At 47.2% G+C, this 27,733-nt stretch overlaps 1 protein-coding gene across 1 annotated transcript in view; it reads left to right on the forward strand.

The window, feature by feature from the left end:
* Positions 1-4,843: 4,843 nt before the first annotated feature.
* Positions 4,844-27,733, forward strand: part of TGOLN2 (trans-golgi network protein 2) — a 58,864-nt gene continuing 35,974 nt past the window's right edge. The window contains exons 1-2 of the mRNA XM_033948829.1: positions 4,844-5,207; positions 17,072-17,854. Of these exons, the coding sequence (XP_033804720.1) occupies positions 5,126-5,207; positions 17,072-17,854 (865 nt within the window). The 5' untranslated portion in view covers positions 4,844-5,125. The remainder of the gene's footprint in view (positions 5,208-17,071; positions 17,855-27,733) is intronic.

A 27,733-nucleotide genomic window follows, 5' to 3' on the forward strand; every position in this document is an offset into this window, starting at 1 on the left:
CATTGATGCAGCAGGAAACATGCCCAGAGGCATGGCAGAAATGCTGAAACCTGCCTTGAGCCAGTTCCTGCTAGACCAGTGAGGAAACAGGAATAAGACTGCCAGAAATAGAAGACCCTGCTAGACATGGATAGCTGTGGCAGACTAGCTCTTTCTGGAAGACAGCTTTCTGCCAACCCAAAGGTCAAATGTTCACAGTTGGCTTGTGAGTTCCTGTATGTTTATGTCCTTCACCTTTCTTATTGAGCTTCTCTGGTATCTTACTCTCCACCCTGAGTTTTGAATTTTGGGCAACTATTCCTGACAGCTGCCGTTTCCAGAGGGTTCAACCTGAAAGGAAGGTGGCTGCTACAAGTGGAAGATCTCACCCAATATTTCTAAGACCTGGGGCACCTCTTCCAGCAGAGGGGTGACCTCCTCCTAGGTCATCTTTTCAGATGAGAGGTTTCATAAAAAGCTTCTAAGATACTGACCTGGTTTTGACCTAGTAGAAAATAATCACTGGGAGCAGAGAGAAAAGGGGCAGAATTTAGGCACTGAGGGAGGTGGGGGATAAAGAAAGAAAGCTGGGGTGGAGAGTGAGCTGGTGCTCCCCGGAATGAATGGGAGCAGATAGCTGAGAAGTTGGACCTGGAGAGGGTGCGAAATGGGAGAGAGACTGAGAATTGGGGGGAAGGGAAGGTTGGGCCAAAGGAAAAAGTTGAAGGGGTCAAACCTTGGTGGGAGGGACATTAGACTTTATGGAGGAATTTTTAAAAAATTAACGATTCTGCAGCTTTGAATAAGTTTTTGTTATTATTTGTGTTTCATTATAAATGAATTATTACTCAAAGATGGTAGTTATAGTTTGTTATTTAAACAATGTATGCAGAATTTTTCATAATTTTAAATTGTTTTGCTTAGTTTTAATTTTTTATGCAGAATTCTTCCTATGTATATACAATTACAGAGATGCAAGTCCAGGATTTTAAAAATCTCAGAGTGGAGCACTGGTGACATCTAGTGGCTATTTAATTACAGGACTACATTTGGATAAACTGTGGTTGCCATGTTTGTCCTCTAGATTAGAATTTAGAATACAGTATATATAAGAAACGTTAACTAATGAAGGCAAAGGAAATACATATATATATACATACTGGATTAACCATTAAGCAAATGCTAGGGCACCAAGGGAAGGGGGCATCATAGAATATTTTTTACTTTAGCTATCATGCCCTTAACTCTTTCACTGCCACCCGCTACACTATGTATCATGATTTTTGTTCCTGGGCAGTGTGAGTACTTCATTGTGATTAAAGATTGTCAGGCAGGATTGATGGCTGATCCGTAACTGTAAAGAAGTGGCATGGACCTCACAGCAAAAGTCTCAGCATAGAGAGGGAGAAGCATTAGGGTACGTCAGAGCTAAAGTGCCATGGAGGTCTTCAGAGCCATGACCTATGCTGAGACTAAAAATGGCACGGGCCTCACATCCAAAATTTTGCCACTTTTAGTCTCAGCATAGGTCATGGCTCTGATGGACCCTAATGCTTCTCCCTCCCTATGCTGAGACTAAAAATGGCATGGGCCTCACGGCCAAAATTTTGCCACTTTTAGTCTCAGCATAGGTCATGGCTCTGACGGACCCTAATGCTTCTCCCTCCCTATGCTGAGACTAAAAGAGGCATGGACCTCACAGCAAAAGTCTCAGCATAGGGAGGGAAAAGCATTAGGGTCCTTCAGAGCTAAAGTGTCATGGAGGTATGTCAGAGCCATGACCAATGCTCAGACTAAAAGTGGCAAAACTTCATTATTTCAGAAAATAAGAAAGTAACCTAGAGGTTATGATAGTTATCTTGGAATCTGCTGATCTAGATTCAAAACCGGATTGAACCAAGCAAAAATACATTTTCTTGCCGAACTCTGGGGTAAAATGCAGACCTCCCTTAGCTGAAGTGTTTCCTCAAATTAATAATTATTAATAAGACTCTCAGCACAGATCCGTTGGGTCAGAAATGGCAACAATTACAGCAGTGGAATGAGGGGCTAAAACAGGGACCTGCAGACATGAAATCTGAAACCTCAGCTGTCAATAAATGAAGATTTTTAAGGACATGTGGTTGAGATCGATAACATTTACTACACGGGTCCTGAAAAAGGACAACGAGAGCACTCCATCTGCTCAAACCCTAGCCAATTTCTTTAAAAACAAAAATTGCTGACCTAAGAGCAACAATATCTTCGCCCATAAATAACACAGAATTCTTTTTTGGACCCCATGAACAGGAGTCCAGAGCAGACATGCTCTGGAACCACTTCGAGTTTCCAAACTGACATCAATTCTCACCAAATCAAACTGCTTACTGGACGAATGTCCCTCTAAGATCATGAAAGTTGCTCCACCTGACTTTAAAATGGAGCTATTCACTTGGTTAACAACCACTCTTACTAACGGGATATTGAATGAGGAAATGGGACACATACTGATCACACCTATCCCCAAAGATCAGAAAAACTCAACAGCCCTGATATCCAACTATAGGCCCACAGCGAGCAGGAAGGATTGGTCAACTTGGAACTAGTGAACTACTTAGACAAATTTCTTAGTGAATATCAATCAGGATTCAGAAAAGGTTACAGCACGGAAACAGTCACAGCTTCCATCCTTAACCACCTCTATGGTCTTTTCAGCAATGGCACAAGTGCTCTGATTCTACAACTAGATCTTAGTAGTAAGTTTGATCTAGTAGACCACAAAATAATGCTACTATGCCTAGATGCAATGGGGCTCTCGGGAAAGGTTAAGAAATGGTTCCAGGAATTCCTAACAAACAGATCATACCGAGTGGCCAGCGATGGGAATTACTCTAGCCCATGGAAAAACTCCTCGGGAGTTCCCTAAGGCTCCCCACTATTCAACATTTACATCTCATCCTTAGGACATCTATTACAAAAGTTAAGCTTAAACTATTATATATATGCAGATGATATTTCTATCTTAATTCCCTTAAATAACATAACAAACAAAATTCTAGATCACATCTCTCACATAATGGCCGAAATTGAAAAATGGCCAATCAACTTCAAGCTGAAACTAAATACAGAAAAGACAAAAGTCTTCTTGGCAAGCCCCAATGACAAAATTACCAGAATATCGTTACAACTAAATGGCCACGAATACCCAATTTACAAAACTATAAAAATACTGGGAATCACACTAGACACACATCTAACCATGGTTGACAACATGAACTTAGGGGTGAAGAAATGCTTTTGTACACTGTGGAAACTAAGGACCATTAAAAATACTTTGACGCTACATCCTTTAGATTACTGGTGCAGCCTCTGATCCTATCAATTCTGGTCTACTGCAATATCGTTTATCTAGGTATCCCAAAGAAAACAGTACAGAAATTGAGAATAGTGCAAAACACTGCAGTTCACTTGATCTTCGGATTGAGGAAAAACAATCACATCAGCCCTTACTACAGAAGGTTGCACTGGTTGCCAATGGAGGCACGAATAATGTTCAAGTTTGCCTGTACTTGTTTCAAGCAGCGCCTTCTTACTTACTACCACATTTTGTACTATACAACCCCACACGGTCAACCAGAAACCGTAACATATTTACATACCCAAAGATCACAGGCCGCAAATACAAATCCTTTTTGGACAGGTCCATGTTCCAAGCAAGTAAACAGCAATCCTGGCTGGGTAATTACATCAATGGAGTCAGGCTGACCTACGGCGCCTTCCGGAGAGCAATTAAAACCATACTGTTTGACAATTCATCTCCTAAACAGAAGCCTCACTATTTACAAAGTTATTTTTTTCCCTCTGTCAATTTCTGTGTAATATGTTGTTCCCTCACTTTCTGCATTTTGCAATCCGCTGATTGTCCAGCTTTATTCCTTGGGTTGCATACAAGAGACCTATACTACATACTTAAATTTCTTATGTAATAAGTTGTACCCTCACTTCCTGCATTCTGTAATTTGCTGATTGTAAAGCCTTCTTCGCTGTGAACCGCCTAGAAGTCATTCAACTGTGGTGGTATAGAAGAATAAAGTTATTATTATTATTGTTGTTGTTTTGTAGATCCTGGTCAAGGCTATCTGACCCAAAGAGCTAGCTGGTGCCCAAAGATAGTGTGAGTGAGACCAGGGTTACACATAGATTTTGTAGATCTCATTGTCCCATTGATTGTTTTAAGAAACAGATCAGCTCTCTGTAAGAAACGAGAGCTTTCATCTTCAGGTAGTAAGATATGTGCATTAGGCAGAGACAAGATATTAGTGCTAAGCACGTTCACTCTTTAAATTTAAAAGGCACGATCTCCCCACAATAGAAAGGTTTAACAGGGTATCTAGTGTAACAGCTGGAACTACTGTACAATGACACTGGGTAAAACGCGGACCTCGCCCATCTTAACCGCACGCCCTTAAAAATCTGCTCATCTCGGGGGGGGGGGGGGAAATCCGTGAGGTCTGCGGAAGGTAAAACGAGGATCTCTGCGAACCCCGCGTCATGGCTGCTTTCTTTTTAAGGCCCTGCGCTTTAGCTCCACGGGTAGAAGGCATTTGGGACACTAGGGTGCAAAAAAAAGGGAGAACAAAGGCGAGACTCCAGTATTCAGCGCAATCCTAACCACCAACAGAAGGAAAAAAAAAAAAAGCCAGCAAAGGTAGAAGTTTAAAAGAGGGTCTCACGACCCCACAGAACTAAGGGCTCCTTTTACGAAGGTGCGCTAGGGTTTTTAGCGCACGCACAAAATTACCGTGCGGTAGCCGAAAATCTACCGCCTCCTAAAAAGGAGGCGGTAGTAGCTAGCGGGCAGGCCCTAGCGCACCTTTGGTAAAAGGAGCCCTAAAAGCGCGTGGCCAAGGCGTGGGGTCCGCAGGGATCCCGCTCATCCCCGAGCTGAGATTTTTAAGGGCGTGCGGTTAAGATCCGCGTTTCACCCAGTCCCTGTTGCGATTCTATTGGTGGAGCGGCGCTGTCGTTCTCCTTTCGGTCAGCGTTCAGGAGCTTTTCTCGCCGGTCAACGAGTCGGGTATAGTCCCCGCCCCTTCGTAGCTGGCGTCCAAGGCGGAAGCGGAAGTTGACTGCGTGTCAGTTTCCACGTTACAGGTGGCCTGAGAAGATGGAGCTGCGGGCGTTAATGCTGCTGGCGGCTGTTGCTACCATCCTTCTCAGCAATTGTGCAGCCGGGCCCCTGTCCAGCGGTAGGTGCCGCTCTTTTCCATACTAGTCCCTCGACAATCCAGGATCCCTTGTGTTAGCTGTGTCAGTTCCCACTTCTCCATCGCTGAGGACGTTAGAGACCAAGATGGCTCTGATGCATTTGGATAAATCGCAGATCTACTCCTAGCTTGTGTGCAATATATCTGATGATTTTAAGGGGGGGGGGGCTGTTCACCAACTGTTAATCCCAGATGAAACACCTCCAATGCGAAAGGTGTTTATTGAATAGTCATTAAAAAATCATTCCTAGTGGGCTCATCCATCCCCTTACCTGCTTTGCATCCTTCACGTTGTTTTGTGCATTTTTCATTCTGGCGACCCTCTAGAAGTGCAATTGCTTATACAATATTTTGTTAGTGCAAACATGAAGACTGATTTTTTTTTTTAATCTCCAAGGCTCTTTCGTTAATTTAGACAATAAACGTTTACTGTTCATAACACCTAAAACAAAACAACCCCCCCTCCCTCTCTTTTACTGTTGGCCCATAGAAGTTTTGGTGTAAGAAATGGATGATGTACATTTTTCATTTTAAGTAATTTCTGCAAGGTGTGTACTTGCACACTGGAAGCATGTGACTGGATTATTCATTCTTGTGATAATTTTCTGAAGCCCTATGGCCTTCCAGTATATTATAAAGATTATTTATCATAATGAACGTGGGTGTAATACACCCCATAACCTTAGAAATACAGGGCCACTATGCAAGGGCTCCTAACTGGAGAGTAAAGCATCTAAGGGCCTCTGTCAAGCTGTGCAGCAAATGCACCGAAGCCCTTTAAATCCCTGTGGGATTCAGTGCATTTGTTGCTCCGGCCCATGCTAATTTGTTTGATAAAAGATGCCCTAAATCGGTGTCTTTGAAAACTTACTAGGATGATTGCCTAAATTTATACTCGCAATTTCACAAAACTCATAAGTTTAGAAATATAAGTTTGTGTAGTTACAGGGGCAAATTTAGGTGGGGGAACAAAAGCTAACGCTGGCTTTTACTAAGCGGCTTTAGAGCATTTTACTGCAGGCTGGCAAGGTAAATGCTTCTGTGCTCATAGGAATTCAATGAGCGTTGGAGCATTGATCTCACCAGCCTGCAGTAAAATGCTCTAACACCACTTAGTAAAAGGAGCCTTAAGGAACTTAGAACTGACGTTCAGCACTAGGCTCATAAATCTAGTCAAATGAACAGCAGCGCTAAATTTTATAAGGATAGTTTTTAAGCCCAAAGAAACAAGTAGGCAAATGGTCTACTAAGTCCTGAAGGAAGGAAATCGTGGAGGCAGACATGATCAAAGTCAAAGAGATCTTAAGAAGTCTTTATTAAAATAGGCTAAAATATTGCCTGACCTCTTGCCCATGCAGGAATCTTTTGGAGTCAGGAGATTTTGCAGTGCCTTATGGCATTGGCACTGGTGGTCACAAGGTAAAAGTTAAGCTCCTGAAGCAGCCCATGCAGAACAAAACATGACCATGTTGGGCAATATTTTAGCCTATTTTTTTTTTTTTTTTTGGGGGGGGGGGTAGTGTAAGACTTTTTTATTAGAAAAAGGGTCTAACAGCCTATTTTAATAAAGATTTTTTAAAGATCTCTTCAATTCTGACCATGTCTGCAACCATTATTTCCTTCCTTCCTTCCTTCCTTCCTTCCTTATCATAGGTATTGGAATTTAGGAGGCCACAGGGGCCATGGCCTCTCCAAAAATTGGTGGTGAGAAGAGTGAGTCATGGCTCTACTCCCCCCCCCCCACCTACCTCCTCCTTGCCGCTGTAATTTTAAATCTTCAGGCAGCCGACAGGGACAAGGTAAGTCTGCTGCCATTGGCCTGCCCAGGGACCCTTCATTCTGCAGTGCTCTGCCTATGCAGGAACAGGAAGTCACTGCAAAATGAAGACTTCCGGAGCAGGCTTGCTCTTTGATGATGCGCAACTTCTGCCCGGAGATTTAAAATTATAGCAACAAGGGAACGTAGGTGGGGGAGTCAGGAGCTGGAGAGAGAGGTCATGCCACAGGATCTTGCTGGGGCTAGGGTGGAGCTTTAGGACCTTCCCCCAAACAAAAAAGCATTCCGCTGCCTTTGGTATCATTTGTAAAGATGAAATTGCAATCCATCCTCCCAATATCTCCAAAGGCTTTGTTATATAAATTAATAATGGTGCTAGTATAGATTCTTAAAGGATAACATAGGTGATGAATCTAGGTAAAGTTATTTATTTCATAAAGGAAAAAAAAGCAGTAAAGCAATTTTTCTTTGATTCCCATGTGGATTAATTTATCCATCATGATCTAGTGATCAACTATATTGAATGCTATCACTAAATCCAACAGTGTTAGACAAGTAGACTTTAGGCAGTCTGTTGACCAACAGATCATTGAAGAACACAACCAGAGTTTCTTCCCCTCCCAATTCTGAGTCCTAGTTACCATATCTTACATCTAAATAGAAGTTACTCTAGTCTTTTTCAGAGAGACTGAAACAGGCCTTAATCCAGCAAGCAATTAACAATGGGACTCTTTTCCATAGCTATGATAAGCACTAACACAGGCTTACTACAGCAAAAAAAATGACATACTGTGGAGTGCGCTGAAGCATCCTGCAGTAATTTTGGGATGTACCATATATACTCAAATAAAAACCGACCCGAATATAAACTCATGGCAGCCAGTCAACTAGCAGCTCTGCAAGGGCAGGAGCGAAGGAAGGTCGCTTCTGCCACGATTCACCGTTGGACTACCAAGGATACTTAAGGTGCACAGGGGAGGCAGGAGGGAGATAAAAATAATTAGAATCGGGCTGGGACAGGAGGCGGGAGGAATCCTTCCTGTCCCAGTCACTGCTGGACCACGAGGTCTCATGGCAGGCCCTGTAGAGACCTGAAAACATGTTCAGGAGGGGAGTGGGTCAGTGCTGACCCAAATATAAACAAAGACCCCAATTTTTGGACACAAAAATCTCGTTTTATATTCGAGTATATACGCACCGCTACCCATGTGCTGAAAAATAAAATGTATTTTTTGGCACATAGAGCGGAGAGTGGGTATGTGCTAATTGATTTGTGCATGCTTAGCACATGTGAGTCCTTTTCCCTCTACATAATGAGTGACAGTAGGAGCTCACATGCTAAAGGCCAAATTATTATGTGGCAATTAATTAAAATTTTTTTTAAAAAGAAATACGGCCATTTTATCTCAGCAGTAAAAATGGCCTTAGTGCACAGGAAAAGCCCGCATAAGGGCATGCTGAGTCCCCTTTTTACTGCTGTTTGATAAAAGGGCTCCAATGTATCTAAGCTAGTTGGTACTGATTGCTTTTGCTATCCTCTTGGGCTGCTACCAAAAATAGAAAAAAGTGGGTACTAATCTGAACCCATTCTCACTACTTTATTAAATACTGGTTGGAAACGGATGCAATTCAAAGAGGGAAGGCAGTTCATAACATAACATAAATCGTCCTTCACAATCACTTCAAATGCCACTCATTCAGCTAGCCTGAGTACATTGCCTTGAATTTGTTGTCAGTATTGGACAACACAGTTTGTGAATAGCTGTATTGCCTTCCTGTTGAAGTTGTCATTGGAGCTTCAAGAACCATAAAAATATGTCCTTCTAAAATCCACATAGTATCTTTTTTTTATGGGCCAATGAAAGTATCAAGCAGGGCCTTGTGGATGCTCATAAGACATCATTGTGTTCTGAGGAGATTTCAGAGATGATTCCAATCCACCAACAATTGTCATACATGCAAACAACATATTGGCCAGGCTGCAGGTTGACAAGTTGAATAAATGAAAGAGGATTATCAGCTTTAGTGACATCAGCAATGAAAAATGTTTCATCTCCGATATTTTGCTGACACAAATTTTGATTTCATCCGTTGGCTTAAACTGGTGATTTTCCATAGTTCCAGTTACTGTATGGCCATTCTCAAACCTGGATTCCTTAATAGGTCTTAATTTCCCAATGTCTTCCTTTGAGATGAACAAGAATTTGACCCCAGTAATATTTTCTTCACAAAAGCTAAACAAATCGATTGGAGTCAAGTTCTGATTTTCCAGAGGCTGCTGCAAGCTGGCATGTGCACCAAGCCATTTTACAATTTCCCCAATACCATCACATGGTGATTTTCCATGGCTAGTACCAAAAAAATTCCATTCAGCAGAAATTCCAAAGTCTTTATAATGGCTGCAAAGATTAACAAAATTTTTTGTAATTTTTGTATTGTGCTACAGATCCATCTCTAAAGTAGTGTACATTTTTGATTCCAGGAATAAGTTGGTTCGTAAAGGCAATTAAAGCTTTTAAAAATCATGAACTGGGGGAGGAAGTGACGTCATCGTGGCTGATGGCAGCCTAGAGCGATAGCTCCGCGGACCCCCGTGCTGTTTTTGGCGATCTTCGCGCGATTTCGCGTGCCTGCACTGTCTGCCTCCCTCAGCTTGTCTGTGAAGCTGCTTTGCTGCGTCTCGATGGCGACGCGAAAAAAACAAACGGATATTAAAGCGTTCTCCTCACCGATCCCGAATGGGCCTCTTAAACCTGGCTCTAAAATGGCGCCCGATCCGGCCGCGGCTGCGGAGGGCCCACCTGCTGATGCAACACTGCCGACTCTGCAGCTGGAGATGCGTGGTTGGTTCCAGGAACTGAAATCTGAAATCTCTGCAGTTCGAGCTGATATCCATGCTGTTGTTGCTGAGCTAAAACGAGAGGTGGGTGAAATCGGGAATCGGGTGGGAGAGACGGAGGTTGCAGTGGAAGCACATGGCTCTGAAATAACACAGCTGAGAGGCAGGATTGCAGCGCTGGAAGAAAAAGCTGATGTGAGCACACTTAAGCTGGAGGATCTGGAAAATCGCTCCAGACGGTGCAACCTTCGCTTTCGGGGTGTGCCAGACACTGTTTCTGACCCTCGCTGTATGGAGGTGATTGATCATATATGTATACAGGCACTAGAGACTGCTGGTTTGCCTGTGGAAGTGGGTAAACCATTGCTGGATAGGGCACACCGCATCCCTGGCCCTCGTGATGTGAACCGCCCTCGTGATGTTGTAGCTTGTTTCCATCGCTATATGGATAAGGAGCATGTGCTTAGGGCGGTGAGGCGCTCGGGGGGAACCGTTAAATGGGAAGAAGCGGACATTGATGTCTATCCTGATGTGGCTCCAGCAACCCTGGCCCGCCGTCGCACATATAGAGACTGTACCCGTATACTGCAGGAGCGCAGTGTTCGATATAGATGGATTTATCCTATTGGACTGGCTTTTACACATGCTGGCAAGAACTACACTGCAATTTCTGTGGCTGATGTTCAGTCTCGAATGGTGGAAGCAGGTTTGATGACAGCTTCGGAAATGGCTCCACTGCCTCAGAGGTCACCTATACCCAAATCAGGAAGAGGACTGGGATGGCAGAGAGTGGCTAGGTCGGCTGCAGCCCGTCGTCCTTTGGAAGCGGCCACGTCCTCATCCCTTTGAACTTTTGTGTTTGTGAGATGTGTTCCTGAACTTTTGTGCTGTGTATGTTTCTTTTTCCTTTTCTTTTTCTTTTTGCAGAGCGGCTTCTGTCGCGAAGGTTATTTATAGGGCTTGGTCTGGGGGTCCATTTGTGAACTGTTTCTCTACACTTCCTGTACCGTGGTTGCCAGGTGCTTTGGTAGCTGGACCATGTGGGGTGTTGTTGGGGGGTTGGGGGGAGGGGGGGGTGTTGGGGTTGGGAAGGGTTGTGACCGAGTGCTCTTTTGTATGATTGTATGGGAGTATGTTAGTATATTGTTTTTCTTAAGGTTGAGATTGCAGGGGTTGGTTGATTTGACTGCTTTGGGACATGGTATGGATTTGGTGACAAAGTGCTTTTTCTTCTTTAGTATAAATGGATAAACTTACTTTGCTGTCTTATAATGTACATGGTTTGAATTCACCACAAAAGCGACGCTTGTTGTTTAAGGAATTGAGCCGTCTGAATAGTGCTGTTGGATTTATTCAGGAGACCCATTTCCAATCTCACTTTGAGAAATTGCTTACACACAATAGCTATCCTCATGTTTTCCTTTCCTCTAATAAGATCCGGAAAAAGACTCAGGGGGTGGGTATTTTAATTCATAAACGTGTCCAGGTGGTATTGAGAGAGGTGGTGCGGGATGTTGAAGGCCGCTACATTCTGGTCAAGGCTGAGTTGGATGGCACCTTATATAGTTTACTGAATGTCTATGCCCCAAATGTTGGTCAGGGGGCCTTCTTTACGTTGTTAGAACGTGTGCTGTTGGACCATGTAGACGGTACTCTCCTTGTGGGTGGAGATTTTAACCTCACTTGCTATCCTCAGGAGGATAATTCAAATTCTTCCATCCGCTACGCTAGAAGCGACAGAAGAGCTTTGCTGCGCTTCCTGCGTAGACATGATTTGATAGATGTGTGGCGTTATTTACATCCAGGCACGCGAGATTACACATTTTATTCATCGAAACATAATTCATATACTAGAATTGATATGTGGATGCTGCCTCGTATTGCCCTGCCTCGAGCCCTGGCCTCCAGTATTGAGCCCAGGGTGTGGTCAGATCATGCTCCTTTGACTCTGGAGTTACAGGTTGGGCAGGTTAGAGGCGGCCGTCGCATGTGGCGTATGAATGACTCTTTGTTGAAAGATCCCAATACTTTGACTCTTTTAGAGGCTGATGTCAAGGAATTTTTTGTATTCAACGACATAGCTGGCATTAATGTTGCAATTCTTTGGGAAAGTTTTAAAGCTACCCTTCGGGGTTGTTGTATCTCGAGGGGGTCGTACAGAAATCAATGTCGAGTGGCTCGCAGATTAGAACTAGTGTCCCGCCTTCGACGCCTAGAGAATGCTCACAAGAGAGCCCCATCGGTGGCTGGGGGGGTAGCGCTGACGGAGTGCCGGAGAGATTTACAAGAACTTGATTTAGAGGGCATGGCTTGGGCCCTGCAGAGGCGGAAACAACGGTTTTTTGAATGGGGTGGTAGGGCAGGTCGCTTGTTAGCTGCACAGATCAAGCAATCTCAAGCACAACATTCCATAACTCGGATTCGTAATGACTCGGGTCAGCTTTGTGTAGATGATGGGGACATCCATCAGGCTTTTTTATCCTTCTATCAGACTCTGTACACTCCGGAAATTGAATCCACGGAGGGGGAGATAGATGCTTTTCTATCTAGCGTCACCTTGCCTTGTTTGGCGGAAGTTGATGCGGAGTGGCTCTCTTCCCCTATTCAACCCGCTGAGGTGGTAGCGGCTATACGTCATTTGGCTGCTTCCAAAGCACCGGGTGTTGATGGCTTTTCCCCCCTGTTTTATAAGAAAATGGAGGCCCATATAGTCAATCCTCTGACTAGATTGTTTAATTCTTTTTTGGAGGGGGATTGTCTGCCGTATTCGTTTCGTCAGGCAGCGGTCTCCCTTCTTCTCAAGCCTGGGAAAGATCCCCTCCTATGTGGGTCTTACCGCCCTATCTCATTGTTAGGAGTTGATTATAAGCTGTTTACCCGTATTTTGGCAGTCCGGCTGCAACGTTTTCTTCCTTACCTAGTTCATGGAGATCAGTGTGGCTTTATTTCAGGGAGGCAACCTGGTGATAATATCCGAAGAGTGTTAGATCTTATTGGAGTGGCCCATCAAGATTCGGTTCCGGCAGTCCTGTTATCAGTTGACGCTGAAAAAGCCTTTGATAGGGTTTATTGGCCGTTTATGTTAGCGGCCTTGAAGAAGATGGGCATTTCGGGTGCTTTTCTACACTGGGTGACTTTATTATATGCTGCTCCGGAGGCTTGTTTAAGAGTTAATGGAAGATATACTGCTAATTTTATGATTCGTAGAGGAACTAGGCAAGGGTGCCCTCTGTCACCACTGATTTTCGCGCTAGTCATGGAACCTTTAGCGGCCTCTATACGTGCGAATGCTGATATTCAGGGAATTGTGGTGGGTGGTGAAGAGCATAAGATTTTATTGTATGCTGATGATATTTTGTTTACCTTGACCCACCCGCATCGTTCTTTGACGGAGGCGCTTCGTGTTTTGACTACGTTTGGTGTGGTGGCTGGCTTTAAAATTAACATCGAAAAATCTGAATTGCTTAACGTTTCCCTTCCGGACTTGTTGGTAACGGACTTACGTGCTAGGTTCTCGTTTCGATGGGCGGCTAAATCCATTAAATACCTTGGTGTGCGTATATCTCGAAGACTTACTGACCTTTTTGAATTGAATTACCCTCCGTTGCTAAGAACTGTATTTGCTGATCTGGATCGATGGGAGGGGTTGAGATTGTCTTGGATGGGTAGGATTAGTGCTTTGCGTATGAATGTGTTGCCTCGTTTTTTGTATCTGTTCTCCTGCCTACCTCTCTCAATTCCTAAACGGTTCTTGCTTAGGCTACAAAGGCGGGCCTTTGCTTATATCTGGACACGTAAACCCCCTAGGGTGCGGAGGGAACGTATGTACTGGGACAGGTTACATGGGGGAATGGGTGTCCCTGATTTTTCTACATATTACTATGCATCCCAACTGCAAGGACTGTTTCATTGGGCATATCCCTCCCAGCGCTGGGTCTCACTAGAACAGGCCTTACAACCTACTTACCCTTTGGCAGCAGTGCCCTGGCTGTCTTTTGATATCCTTCGGGATCTGCAGACTGGGACATCTTATGGGATGGAATGTACTTTGCATGCATGGAGCAGGGTTAGACGAGCTTGGTTCCCACGTCAGCGCTACTTTTATGCTACTCCCATTAGATTTGCCCCTGATTTTCTGCCTGCTAAAGATACTGGGATTTTTCGGCGTTGGGAAATGGAGGGTCTTAGGGTCCTAGGTCAGCTGGTAGTGGGTGGACAACTGATACCCTTTGCTGCCTTGCAATCTATATATGACCTCCCCTCGACTGATTTTTTCGCTTATGTCCAACTTCGAGATTTTATGGTGAAGAGGGTGATCCCGGAGTGGGAAGGGGCAGACTCTGCTTTTTTACAAGTTTTTAGGATGGGATCTGGGGTGGGCCTTATTTCACGTCTCTATAGGGCTCTTTTATACACTAGACCACAGGCCCACACATATGAACATCGTTGGGAACTCTTGCTGGGGAGGGCCTTGGATTATCGACAATGGGACTGTCTTTATGGTACGCTGCTGAGAGTCTCCTTGGCATCTCCCTTAGTGGAGCAGGGATATAAGATGCTATTTCAGTGGTACCTCACGCCTGAAAAGGTGCACCGTTTCTATCACTGTGGGAACGGGCACTGTTGGCGCAACTGTGGGTGTTTGGGCTCCTTTGGGCATGTGTGGTGGGACTGTATTATGATTGTACCTTTTTGGAAGATGGTTCAACGACTGCTGATTGATGTGTTACGCTTACCCATCCTATTGCGTATGGAAACATTTTTACTTAACTATCCTATGGGGAGTTTGGATGTGGATCAGAATCATTTTGTGGCCCTGGTTGCTACGGCAGCCAGACTTTTAGTGGCTACATATTGGAAGCGTGACTCTTTGCCTTCTCGTACTGAACTGTTACATAAGATTGACCAAATTTACTTGATGTCCAAATTGACTGCTTTAAATAATGATTCCTGTGGAACGTTTCATCGACAGTGGTCTCGTTATAGCTCCTGGCGAGGTTTACTTTGAAACTTTTCTTACTTTTCTTTTTCATCTTCCTTTGTTTTAGGCTTATATTGTATCACTCGGTGGGGGGGGTGGGGGGGTTCTGTTGTTTCATATGGGCGATGTACTTTTGCTGTTGGCATACTGCCTGTGTACTGTTTTCATTTTGTTTAATAAAATCTTAAACTTCAAAAAAAAAAAAAAAAAAAAATCATGAACTGCAACAGTGTCATGCTGCAGTCACTAATTATACAGAGACTCAAATTCTGAAATCCTGAGCCAGAATTGAAACTTAAGAAAAGCCTTACTGGATCAGACCAGTGATCCATCAAGCCCAGTAGCCCATTCTCACGGTGGCCAATCCAGGTCCCTAATAATTGTCCAAAACCCAAGGTGAGCAATATTTCTACCAATCCAGGGCAAGCAGTGGCTTCCCCCATGTCTTTCTCAATAACAGACTATGGACTTTTCCTCCAGGAAACTGTCCAAACCTTTCTTAAAACCAGCTACGCTATCTGCTCTTACCACAACCTCTGGCAGTGCGTTCCAGAACTTAACTATTCTCTGAGTGAAGAAATATTTCCTCTTATTGGTTTTAAAAACTATTTCCCTCTTAACTTCATCGAGTATCCCCTAGTCTTTGTAATCCTGACGGAGTGACAAATCAATCCACTTGTACCCGTTCTACTCCACTCAGGATTCTGTCGACTTCAATCATATCTATCCTCAACCGTGTCTTTTCCAAGCTGAAGAGCCCTAGTCTTTCCTCATACAAGAGGACTTTCATCCCATTTATCATCTTGGTCACTCTTCTTTGAACTTTTTCTAGTGCCGCTATATCTTTCTTGAGATAAGGAGACCAGAATTGAATGCAATACTCCAGATGATGTCACACCATGGAGCGATACAGGGGCATTATAACATTCTTAGTCTTGTTAACCATCCCTTTTTTAATCATTCCTATCATCCTGTGTGCTTATTTTGGCCGCTGCTGCAACACCAGCGACTTCAAGGTATCCCTATGCCCCTCCGGGATTCCCCTTCGCGGCAGCCAGCACACTGTGAGCACAGGCCGCATTGACCTCTCATCTGGAGCACAATGAGACCTTTTTCCCTTTAAAAGTGCTCATAGCGCAAATTGAAGGCTTGCACTGCCTTAGGATTTTTTTTTTTTAAAACAAACTCCACTGGCTCTCTAAGTCATATGCCTTGCCAGTATTGGTGGCAAGGCTTACAGCTGAGGCACCTCTACAGAAAAAAAATTAGGGGGAGGTGGAGGAAATGCGGACCCCCCAAGGTCAGACGGCCCCCCCCCGAAAGGGTCCCCCCCCCCCCAAGCTCAGTCCGGCACCAGAGATGGGGACCAGAAGGCCACTATGCAAATCCAAACAGCCCTACACTAAACCAGGGAAGACTGCAACAGCTTACCACTAACTGCTGGAGAATGAGAGCAGACAGAGTATATTGGGGACTGCACAGCCCACTTGTACTACAGTCAAAAGTTTATGTCTCAATCTCCACCTGCTGGTCATGGTGAGCTATTACCTATCAGTGAGCTGTGCCAGTCTGAAGAGACTAAAAAGAAAATTAGCAGGTAAGAACCTAATTTCTCCTTTCTTCAGATTGGTGCTAGTCTAAAGAGAGCCCACCAAACAGAAGGCTTGAATCTCATGCAAATTGTCACACAGTTGTATGCTGTGATGTTGAAATATTAATTATCCATTCATATAAATATAAAGCAGTGGTTCTGAAACCTATCCTGGGGGGACCCACAGACAGTCAGGTTTTTAAGATAACCCTAATGAAAATGCATGAGGGAGATTTGCATATAATAGAGGTGATAAGCATGCAAATCTCCCTCATGTATGTTCAATAGGGATATCTTGAAAACCCGACTGGTTGGGGATCTCTCAGGACAGGTTTAAGAACTACTGCTGTAAAGCATGCTCATTCTTTAATTTTAAATGTTTCTTTATTAAATATTATCCTGCTTTTGACACCCAACTTCTCTCACCTTGGGTTCAGCATCCCCAACCCTATATGTTATGTCTGTCCAAATTAGATTGTAAGCTCTTCCGAGCAGGGACCGTTTATAAATATCAAAACGTACAGCTCTGTGTATGCCTTTCAGCGCTATATAAGTGATAAGTAGTAGTAGTAGTAGTTTTATCAGCACTTTTTTGAACTTAATCCTTCTTTGAATTCTTTCTTATGGTTCTTTAAAATGTTTGTTTTTAATTTCACAGAAACCTCGGAGAAAGAGCTGACGAAGACGGGAGGGGACACCCCAGGGAAAGAGCTGACGAAGACGGGAGGGGACACCCCAGGGAAAGAGCCGACGAAGACAGGAGGGGACACCCCAGGGAAAGAGCCGACGAAGACGGGAGGGGACACTGCAGGGAAAGAGCTGACGAAGACGGGAGGGGACACCCCAGGGAAAGAGCCGACGAAGACGGGAGGAGACACCACAGGGAAAGAGCTGACGAAGACGGAAGGGGACACCGCAGGGAAAGAGCCGACGAAGACGGAAGGGGACACCGCAGGGAAAGAGCCGACGAAGACGGGAGGGGACACCGCAGGGAAAGAGCCGACGAAGACGGGAGGGGACACCGCAGAGAAAGAGCCGACGAAGACGGGAGGGGACACCCCAGGGAAAGAGCCGACGAAGACTGGAGGGGACACCCCAGGGAAAGAGCCGACGAAGACGGGAGGGGACACCCCAGGGAAAGAGCCGACGAAGACGGGAGGGGACACCCCAGGGAAAGAGCCGACGAAGACGGGAGGGGACACCCCAGGGAAAGAGCTGACGAAGACGGGAGGGGACACTGAAGGGAAAGAGCCGCCGAAGACGGGAGGGGACACCGCAGGGAAAGAGCCGACGAAGACGGGAGGGGACATCCCAGGGAAAGAGCCGACGAAGACGGGAGGGGACACCCAAGGGAAAGAGCCGCCGAAGACGGGAGAGGACACCGCAGGGAAAGAGTCGAAGAAGATGGGAGGGTCCATCGAAGGGGATGTGGGGAAAGACGGTAAGGAGTCTTTTTTTTTTTAAAACAAGTAGGTGATTGACAATATAATCTCTAACATCTCTTGATATCAGAAATGATCCTTACTTGTAGCAGGTTTTCAATGCTGTGTATTAAAGGAGTGTACATAGTTGCTGGTTTAAGCTCCATTACTGATTTTATGACCATCTGTGCCCACAAATGAGCATCATCATCTACCCTGTTGTGATGGAAATAAGGTGAGTGATCCCTTTTAGATTCAGAAATGTGCCTAATTTTTTGTTTTTGTATTAGTTCTCTGAAACAAGGGAAATATTTGGTATGAATGCGCATTAAGTTAAATTCTGTAGCAAGGACATAGGAATCTGTACTCTAGGTGAATTACCTCTGGTCATGAGGTGCTTGCAAAAGAATGTCAATCACATCTTTCAGCTCTTTCTCTTCAGTTTTTCCTTTTGCAAGCGAGCTCAGAAGGTGTGTTCTGATCTGCTCTCTTTGGTTTTTATTATTGTCGGATATTTTTTATCTGTTTTGTGAGGCTTTGGTGGCTAGAGATCCCTAATTTGGGGTAGTTCTGCCTGGGAGAGAATGCAGATTCTGTATGTGCAGTCCTCAATTCACAGGGCAACCCCCTAGGTGTACCTGCTGAGCGAGCCTACTTAGTGCATTTTGGAAGCTTGGAGATCATTTCCCTTGGAGCTAGCTCATCTTCTGATTTATTAGAGGCTTGAGTGCAGGCTGTGCGGCTTCTGTGTTAGTCCCTTTAGGCTTCAGGGAGCAGGCTGCATTTTTTACTCTTCCCGTCATGACGTGAGGATCCATGGGGTTTGAGGTCACAGTTGGTATCGGTCCAACTAGCAGCCCGAAGATCTTCAGTTTTGGATCCTTTCTAAAAGTATTTGAGGCAGAAAATCTTCTCCCTTCAATCAGGCTGCAAGAAGTTGACACAGGCAGGCACCAGCATAGCACAGTGAGTACCGCCTATTATTCCCTAAGGGGAAAATTGGGGAGGGCTGTCAAATTTTTATTTTTAAGGGTTTCTGGGGCCAGAGATAGGGTCCAAAGCTCCTTTCCCTGAAATTTTTTTTTTTATAATTTTATTTTAATAATTCAACAATAAAATTATTGAAATACACAAGAGCCTTATCATTTTACATAACAAAAATAAAAATTTTAACTATTCCAATCATTAATCTGTTTGACAAATAATTTTAAGACTCAATAACAGTCCACACACTGGAGAGACAATTTCACACATCAGAAGGAGTGATACATATTCCCAAAACTGTAAAGAAAAAGTAAGAAGTCATCCTCAATTATTAATGAACCAATCAATAGGATTCACCTGGTACCCTGCAGAACTACCCCCTTTCCTTCTAAAAAGAATTGTAATTGCGAGGGCTCATAAAACACATAGGAATTTTGATCTAAATAGATCAAACATTTACAGGGATAGCGTAACTGAAATTTAGCCCCCAGTGATTTCACATCTTCTTTCATTCCAAGGAACTTTTTCCTTCTTGTTTGTGTTGTTCTTGAAACATCTGGGAACAATGAAATTTTCCTTTCCAAGAAGGAAGTTTCTCATGCCTAAAAAACAAAGGCAGAGGGCTCCCCTATCTTGTTGGAACAAAAATGTCACAAGAAGTGTAGCACATGTAATAACTTCCTCTTGAGAACTTTCTAATATGTTTGAAAGGCCCATAGGACTCAGAGTTGTTACCTGAGGTTGAGTCTCAGGGTCAGAAGAGGAAGGTTTTTTTGAGAACACCGATAAAAAGTATATTTTATGTAAAGGTGGAAGTCCTTCATCCAAATATTTAAACACTTCTTTCAGAAATTTATAAAATATTTCCTTAGGTGACATTTTCAATAACTTGGGAAAGTTCAGTAACCTAAGATTCAATTGTTTCGTAAGTTCTCAAAGTTCTCTACTTTACTCAATAGGACCAACTTATCCTGTAATATAACTCCAGATGAGGCTTGCACTTTTGAATTGTATTTTCCAAGGATTTAATTTTCTCTCCCTGTGACTTTAATTCCTCTTCAAAACTTGATTAAGTTTAGTAGTTTGAAACTTGAACAAGAGGAAAAATTCCTTGGCATACCTTATAGAGGGAGTCCAACGCTGACCAGATAGAATCCAATGTAACCTCAGCAGTCTAGTAAGAGGTTGAAATAACTAAAGCTCACTTCTATTCCACTGAGGCAACTATCTCCTCTCCTGCCTCAGATTCTCCAGCCGAGGACTCCTGTGGAGCCGGCACGCCCATAAGCTCCGGAGACTGCATTCCTTCCACCACCGAAGCCTCTGCCGAAATTCCACTCTCTCTTGGCTGCAGGGGAGGGGCTGGTCCCGAAGGGCTAAGCGAAACTTCGCTTCCCAAAGCTGATGCCTCCCTCGCATTCGGCTCAGCAGGTTCGCCCTGAAGTGAGGAAGACACAAAGCCCGTAAGATCGCCCAATCTCATCAAGGTAGGAGCAGGCTGTCAGGCTGAGAAACAGCCACATCTACCTCTTCTCTTAGGCTTCACCATGAAGAAATTAGAAGTGAAAAGCAGGAGCAGTTATCTAAACGCATCCTACTTGCCAAGACTCTTGTCTCCTTCCCTGAATTTTTAAACTTTAGGGGAGCCCCCATGGGCCGTTTTTGACATGAAATTCGCTGGCAGTGGCGCATCTTGGATTTTAAACAATCTTTATTTTCTAAAGCCTTCATTTACCTCAAAACCCCTCGATTTAGGCTCAGTCCACTAGGATGGCCTCCTCAGGTTGTTCTGGCCTCCATATCATGCCAGCTTTGTGCTGGATGGTTGGCCAAGGAGCATCCATGTACCATGGGGCACTTGAAAACGGGCAGGAGCCTTGGGCTTAGCCTCCTTGGAGCCCTCTAAGGCTGTGGAACTGCAGGGAGAAGGGAAAATATTCATCCCAGAGACCCCAAACAATGAATATGCAAAATGCAAGTATGTGGAAGCAGTGGAGCCCAAAAGAAGCTAGTCTAAGGTCCTGCAGTAGTCTGTGGAGCCTCCTGTTAAGGGATTTACCTTGGATTTTATTAATCATCCTGTGGAAAGCCTAATTGACAGGTCCAAGATGCTTCTGTGCTGCCTATGGGCACGCCAGTTTGGACCAGGGAGAGATTCCATTCCAGGAGACCTCCCCACCACTAAGAAATTTAACATCCAGCCTGAGTGACCAGGTGGACCAGGACTGGGAGGACTGGAGATTGGAATCCATGCATTTACTGTCCCAGAGCACAGTTTCTTGCCTTGGGGACTCTGGTTCCCTTGCAGGGACCAGAAGTCAGGAGGCAATAGTCCGTCTTGACTAGGGAGATTATCCCTCTTTGCAGCAGCATTTTAAGTTGGCTACCATGCCTCACATTATTACAGATGCGCACAGGGAATTGAAATTGGAACTGCAGCAGCCATCAACCTCATAGTGCACAATCATGTGGCACAGATACTCAGACCACCTTTTCCTCCACGTAACCAGACATATCTTACTAGTCACTGAGCAATGGGAGTCTCTGGAAGCTTGCCTAAGAGTAGACCAAGACTATGTCCAAAACTTTGCCCCATTGCTCCAGAATGTTAGCAACTGTTTAGTCAGCCAAAGTTGGATTCCAAGGTGGCTCAAGCAACAAAAGCATACCTCCCTTCCTAGCTAGGGAGGGCATGGTGTTAAGAGGATGCGCAGGACCGCAAGATTGACATGGTTCATAGGAGGCAATTTGAAGTGCTAGCTTTGGAGATCAAAGCTGAAGCCAGCCTTGTTTGTGGCACATTCCAGCAACAGCAGATTGTGGCAGAGAAGGACTTATGCCCCCCAGCTGGTGCGGGAGGGGGTAGATTATGTTGTGGATGCTCTCTTTGGCATCATCTGAGTCATGAGTAAGGTGTTGGTGTAAGCCATTTCCGCCCACAGGATGCTCTGGATCAGGCAATGGGCAGGTGATTCAGCCTCCAAGTCCACCTTAAGCAGACTGCCTTTTAAAGGGCAGATGCTATTTGGTAAGGGCTTAGACAACCTCATGGCCAGTGTGGTCGATTGCCGTCCTAAGGCTGTGCCAGACAGCAGACCTCATCAACCCGCTGTGGGAGGCAGGGGCAATTTTATATTCCACACAATATTTCTGCCAGTATTACACAGGTGCCTCTGCTCAAAAAGCTTATCAGGGATCCAGACAGAGATTTGGCAGCTCCAGACGCCAGCAACCCTCTGGGTCTCATGTCAGCCCTGCCTCCAAGAAGACACAAAGATGCCAAGGCAACAGCTGCACTCGCACACATTTGCGAGAGGCTATCAGCATTCTGGAGGGCATGGGAATAGATTTCCTCAGACCACTGGGTTCTAGATCTTAATAAGGAGGGTCACAAAATCAATTATCCCAGGACAAGCAGGCATGATATTCTCACATGTGGGTGACGTCATCTACGGAGCCCCAGCGCGGACAGCTTTTCAAGCAAACTTGCTAGAAGTTTCAAGTTTGCACACTGCACCACGCACGTGCATGCCTTCTTGCCCACTAGAGGGCGCATCCCACCTCGTGGTCCTCAGTTCAATTTTTTCCGAGGAGCCAGAAAGCCCTGTGGATCTGAGCTCCAGTTGTATTGCCTTCTAGCTGCCGCGTTTCGTTGTTTTCTTTGATTTTTGATCGATTCGCGGTGCTACTTTCTTTTTTCCCTTCGTAAAAAAAAATATATATATATTTTATTTTTCGTTAGGCTCCAGGGGCTCCCGGCAGCCGTGGCCGCGGGACGTCGGTCGTTCCCGGCCTTCTTTTTCGTTGATGTCCCGTCCTGTTACGGGATTTAAGAAGTGCAGCCGGTGTGAGAGGTTACTTTCCATCACTGACCCTCACCGGTGGTGCATTGTCTGTCTTGGGCCGGATCATCCGACAGCTTCGTGTGATCGCTGTGCGACTTTTCAAAACAGAGCCCTCCGTCGCCGTAAGGCCAGAATGGCGGAATTGTTCGCCGTGGACGCGCCGCCCAAGGCCTCGACGTCGGCCTCGGCCCCGGCCTTGACCTCGGCCTCGGCGTCCTCGGGGGCCTCGGCTTTGCCTCGGCCCTCGTCTTCGAAGGCGTCTTCAGGAAAACCAGCTTCGGGTAAGTCCTCTGTTCCATCCCCTTCAGCAAAGAAGCCGTCCTCTACTCCGGCTAAGGCGGGTGGGTCGACCCCGGCCCCGCCTCGGACCTCGACTTCGCACACCCCGAGGGAATACTCGAGACCGAGGTCGCCCTCCAGGGAGTGTGCTCCGGACTCGGAACTCCCCACCTTCGTGGGGATTCCGGCCTTCCAGGAACTCCTTCGAGCCCTGATTTCATCGGAGCTGTCGGGGGCCCTGGAAGTGTTTGCAGCGGGCTGCAGTTCCGGCGGCCTCGACCTCGGCCGGGGGCGCCCTCGGCCTCGGAGGCTCCGGCCTCGGCTCCCTCGACCCTCGGGAGCCCCGGCCTCGGTGACCTCGGGTCTCGGGTACTGTGGCCCCCTTAACCTCGGTCCCGGCCCTGCCCTCGACCTCGACCTCGGGGGGGCCGCCTGAGCGGAGTGTGAGGCCCAAGGAAAAGTTGCGCAGAGTGCGCCGTATTTCCTCCTCCTCCTCGGGGTCTTCCCGGGACGCCTCGCCCTCGACGCGACCTCGGACGGGGCGCCGATCGAGGAAGTCTAAGCGGCCGCGGGGCTCGCCTCAGAGGCACGATCGTTCCTCGCCGCTCGGGGGCGAGGCGCTGCAGGTGTCGGAGTTACGCCTCGACAATCCGAGGCTCCTCCGTTCACCTCATGGGAAGTCTTCCCGGGCCGCCTCGCCGAGGAAGTGGGAGAGTGTCCCCCGGACCCCGGGGTCCTCACCCAAGGTTTCTGCGAGGCGGAGAATTTCTCCTTCCCCCTCGAGGGCCTTGGAGAAGGGATCCTGGGACTCGGGGTCAGTAAGGGATCCTCATTATTCCCATGAGGCCTCTCCCCTCTCCTCGGTGGGGAGGTCGAGAACCCCGTCTCCCCCGGCCAGGCCGTCCTCTTTTACATCCTTTGTTCAGGACATGGCCCGAGCCCTGGGGTTAGACCTGATGGTCGGTTCTCAATATTCCAAAGAATTTTTGGAGGAGCAGGACCTTCCCACTCCTCCTAGAGAGGTGCCTAGGCTCCCCCTCAACAGAGTCCTTCTACAGACCTGGTTGAAGAACTTGTCGAACCCTCTTACAGTCACGTCTGTGCCTTCAAAAATGGAAGCGAAGTATAGGACGGTGCCCCCTAAGGGGTTCGAAAAGGCGCAGCTCTCCCACCAGTCTCTTCTGGTGGAGTCTGCCCTTAAAAAATCACAGCCCTCACGGGTTTCTGTGGCGGTTCCACCCGGCAGGGAGGGGCGGACCCTGGACAAGTTTGGCCGTCGACTCTATTCAAATTCCCTGATGGCCACCAGGGTTCTAAATTATGCCTTCACCTTTTCCTCCTATTTGCGTGGCATGGTGAAGGACCTTCCTCAATATAGAGACTCCTTACCGGACTCCCAAAGGGCAGGATTCGATAAGTTTATGTCCAACCTGTCTCAATTGCGGTTGTACCTATTTCATGCGGTGTACGACGCATTTGAGCTGGTTTCGAGGGTGTCGGCCTTCGCAGTGGCCATGCGCCGCCTGGCCTGGCTTCGCACCCTCGACATGGACCTAAACCTGCAGGAACGTCTTGCAGACTTGCCTTGTGTGGGGTCCGAGTTATTTGACGAGTCCTTAGATGCGGCGACCAAGCGGTTGTCTGAGCAGGAGCGCTCGTTAGCATCCCTGGTCCGCCCCAAACCTAGGCCCCCGCCGCAGAAACCTTTCCGGTCCTCCGCCGCGCCGATATCCTCAGAAGTCGACCCCGGCTTTTTCGAGGCCACCTCCGAGGCGTCCGTCTCAGAGAGGCAGAGGGGGACAAACCCAAGCCCCGGCGCAGGGTCCTTCTAAGCCTGCGCCTTCCTTTTGACGGGCTGAGCGGACGGGGCGGGTTCCCCTCCGCGAAATCACAGGAATCCCTTCCTATCGGGGGGCGTCTTCAGTTCTTCCGGGAGGCATGGACCGAGATAACCTCAGACGCTTGGGTGCTCCGGATCGTCTCCGAGGGCTACTCGCTCAACTTTGTGTCCTCGCCACCGGACCATCCCCCAAGTCTAGCCTCGTGCAACCGATCGCAGCTACCGACCCTTCTGGCCGAGGCCAGGTCCCTATTGGTGCTTCGGGCGGTCGAACCGGTCCCCAAGGACCAGCGGGGTACGGGGTTTTACTCCCGTTACTTTTTGGTCCCAAAAAAGACCGGGGACCTGCGCCCCATACTGGACCTCAGGAAGCTCAACAAATTCCTGGTCCGGGAGAAGTTTCGAATGCTGTCTCTCCCGGTTTTATATCCCCTCTTGGAGGTGGGGGACTGGATGTGCTCCCTCGACTTGAAGGAAGCATATACCCATGTTCCGGTGCACCCCGCCTTCCGAAGATTTTTACGATTCCAGGTGGGGGACCTACACCTCCAGTACAGGGTCCTACCCTTCGGCCTGGCCGCGTCCCCACGAGTCTTCACGAAGTGCATGGTGGTGGTTGCGGCAGCCCTGAGGTCTCGTGGGCTTCATGTGTTCCCTTACCTGGACGATTGGCTCATCAAAGCCCCGACCAGGGAGGGGGTTATCTCAGCGACCCGACAGTCTATTGCCTTCCTGCAAAGCCTCGGGTTCGAGATAAACTTTCCAAAATCTCAGTTGAGCCCGGCTCAGTCTCTTCAATTTATAGGTGCGGTGCTGGACACGGTGCGCCTGCGCTCCTACCTCCCGCCCCAACGGTTGGAAGCCTTGGTGCGGATGGGCCGTCAGGTCTCTCAACTGTCGGTGGTGTCGGCCCAGCGCATGATGATGCTGCTCGGTCATATGGCATCGACGGTTCACGTCACTCCGTTTGCAAGGCTGCATCTGAGGATTCCTCAGTGGACCCTCGCTTCCCAGTGGCGTCAGGAGTACGATCCGGTGTCTCGCCTCATTTCGGTGACTCCGCTTTTGCGGAAATCGCTGCGTTGGTGGACAGACTCTTCAAATCTGTCCGTGGGTCTACTGTTTCTCACCCCTCCTTTTCGCAAGGTTCTGACCACAGACTCCTCGGAGTACGCGTGGGGAGCCCACCTCGACGGTCTTCGCACGCAGGGCCTGTGGTCTGCCGAGGACCGTCGGTGTCACATCAACGTGCTAGAGCTTCGAGCCATCTTTCTAGCACTTCGAGCTTTCGTTCACATATTGCAGAATCAGGTTGTCCTCGTCCGCACGGACAATCAAGTGGCAATGTACTATGTGAACAAGCTGGGTGGAACGGGGTCTTGGGCCCTCTGCTCGGAGGCTCTTCGCCTTTGGGAGTGGGCGGTCTCCCGGAACATCTTCCTTCGGGCGGTCTACATCCAAGGAGAACTGAATTGTCTGGCAGACAAACTCAGTCGACTTCTGCAACCGCACGAGTGGACTCTACACTCCGCAGTTCTGCGCGAGGTTTTCGCTCGCTGGGGAACGCCGCAGGTGGATCTGTTTGCCTCTCCGGAGACCCACAAGCTGCCCCTGTATTGTTCTCGGATGTACTCGCGGGACCGTCTGGAGGCCGATGCCTTTCTTCTCGATTGGGAGGGGAGGTTCCTGTATGCGTTCCCTCCCTTTCCTCTGATCATGCGAACGTTAGTACATCTCAAATCGTCCACGGCCACGATGATTCTCATTGCACCTCGGTGGCCGCGTCAGCACTGGTTCTCCCTGCTGCTTCAGCTCAGTGCCAGGGAGCCTCTTCTTCTGCCTGTGTTTCCTTCTCTGCTGTCTCAGAGTCAAGGATCCATGTTACATCCCAATCTGCAGTCATTGCACCTGACAGCTTGGTTTCTTGCTCCCTAACTCCTCCGGATCTGTCTCAATCGGTGAGGGAGGTATTGGAAGCCTCACGCAAGATTTCGACGAGGCTTTGTTATTCGCAGAAATGGACCAGGTTTTCCACCTGGTGTTCGTCTTTTCACCTGGATCTGGTATCGGTTCCGGTATCCTCGGTTTTGGACTATTTATTCCATCTGTCGCACTCTGGCCTGAAAACCACTTCGGTGCGTGTTCATCTTAGTGCTATTTCTGCTTTCCACCAACATCTGGATGGACGCCCTCTGTCGCTCCATCCTTTGGTAACACGCTTCATGAAAGGGTTACTCAGGGTTTGTCCCCCTCTTAAGCCTCCTTCTGTCGTGTGGAATTTGAATGTGGTTTTAGCTCAACTGATGAAACCCCCATTTGAGCCACTCAACAAGTCCCTCTTGAAATTTCTGACTTGGAAGGTGGTGTTTCTGATTGCCCTCACCTCCACTAGGCGGATTGGGGAGTTGCAAGCCTTGGTTGCGGACCCTCCTTTCACTGTCTTCCATCATGACAAGGTGGTTCTCCGCACCCATCCTAAGTTTGTACCTAAAGTTGTTTCTGATTTCCACCTCAATCAGTCCATTGTCCTTCCTGTGTTCTTTCCTAAGCCCCACTCCCATCCTGGCGAGACGGCGCTTCACACGCTTGACTGTAAGAGGGCGTTGGCATATTACCTTCAACGCACCAGGTCTCATCGGAAGGTTCCTCAATTGTTTTTGTCCTTCGATCCCAATCGATTAGGGCATCCAGTTTCCAAGCGCACTCTGTCTAACTGGTTGGCTGCTTGCATTTCCTTTTGCTATGCTCAGGCTGGCCTTCCGCCCCCGGGTCGAGTCACGGGGCATAAGGTCCGAGCGATGGCAGCTTCGATAGCTTTCCTCCGATCCACTCCTATGGAGGACATATGTAAAGCTGCCACTTGGTCTTCGGTTCATACGTTCACCTCTCATTACTGTCTGGACACTTTATCCAGGAGTGACGGCCGGTTTGGCCAGTCAGTTTTGCAAAAT

The sequence above is a fragment of the Geotrypetes seraphini genome, chromosome 6 (genome assembly GCF_902459505.1).
Source record: "Geotrypetes seraphini chromosome 6, aGeoSer1.1, whole genome shotgun sequence".
NCBI lineage: Eukaryota > Metazoa > Chordata > Amphibia > Gymnophiona > Dermophiidae > Geotrypetes > Geotrypetes seraphini.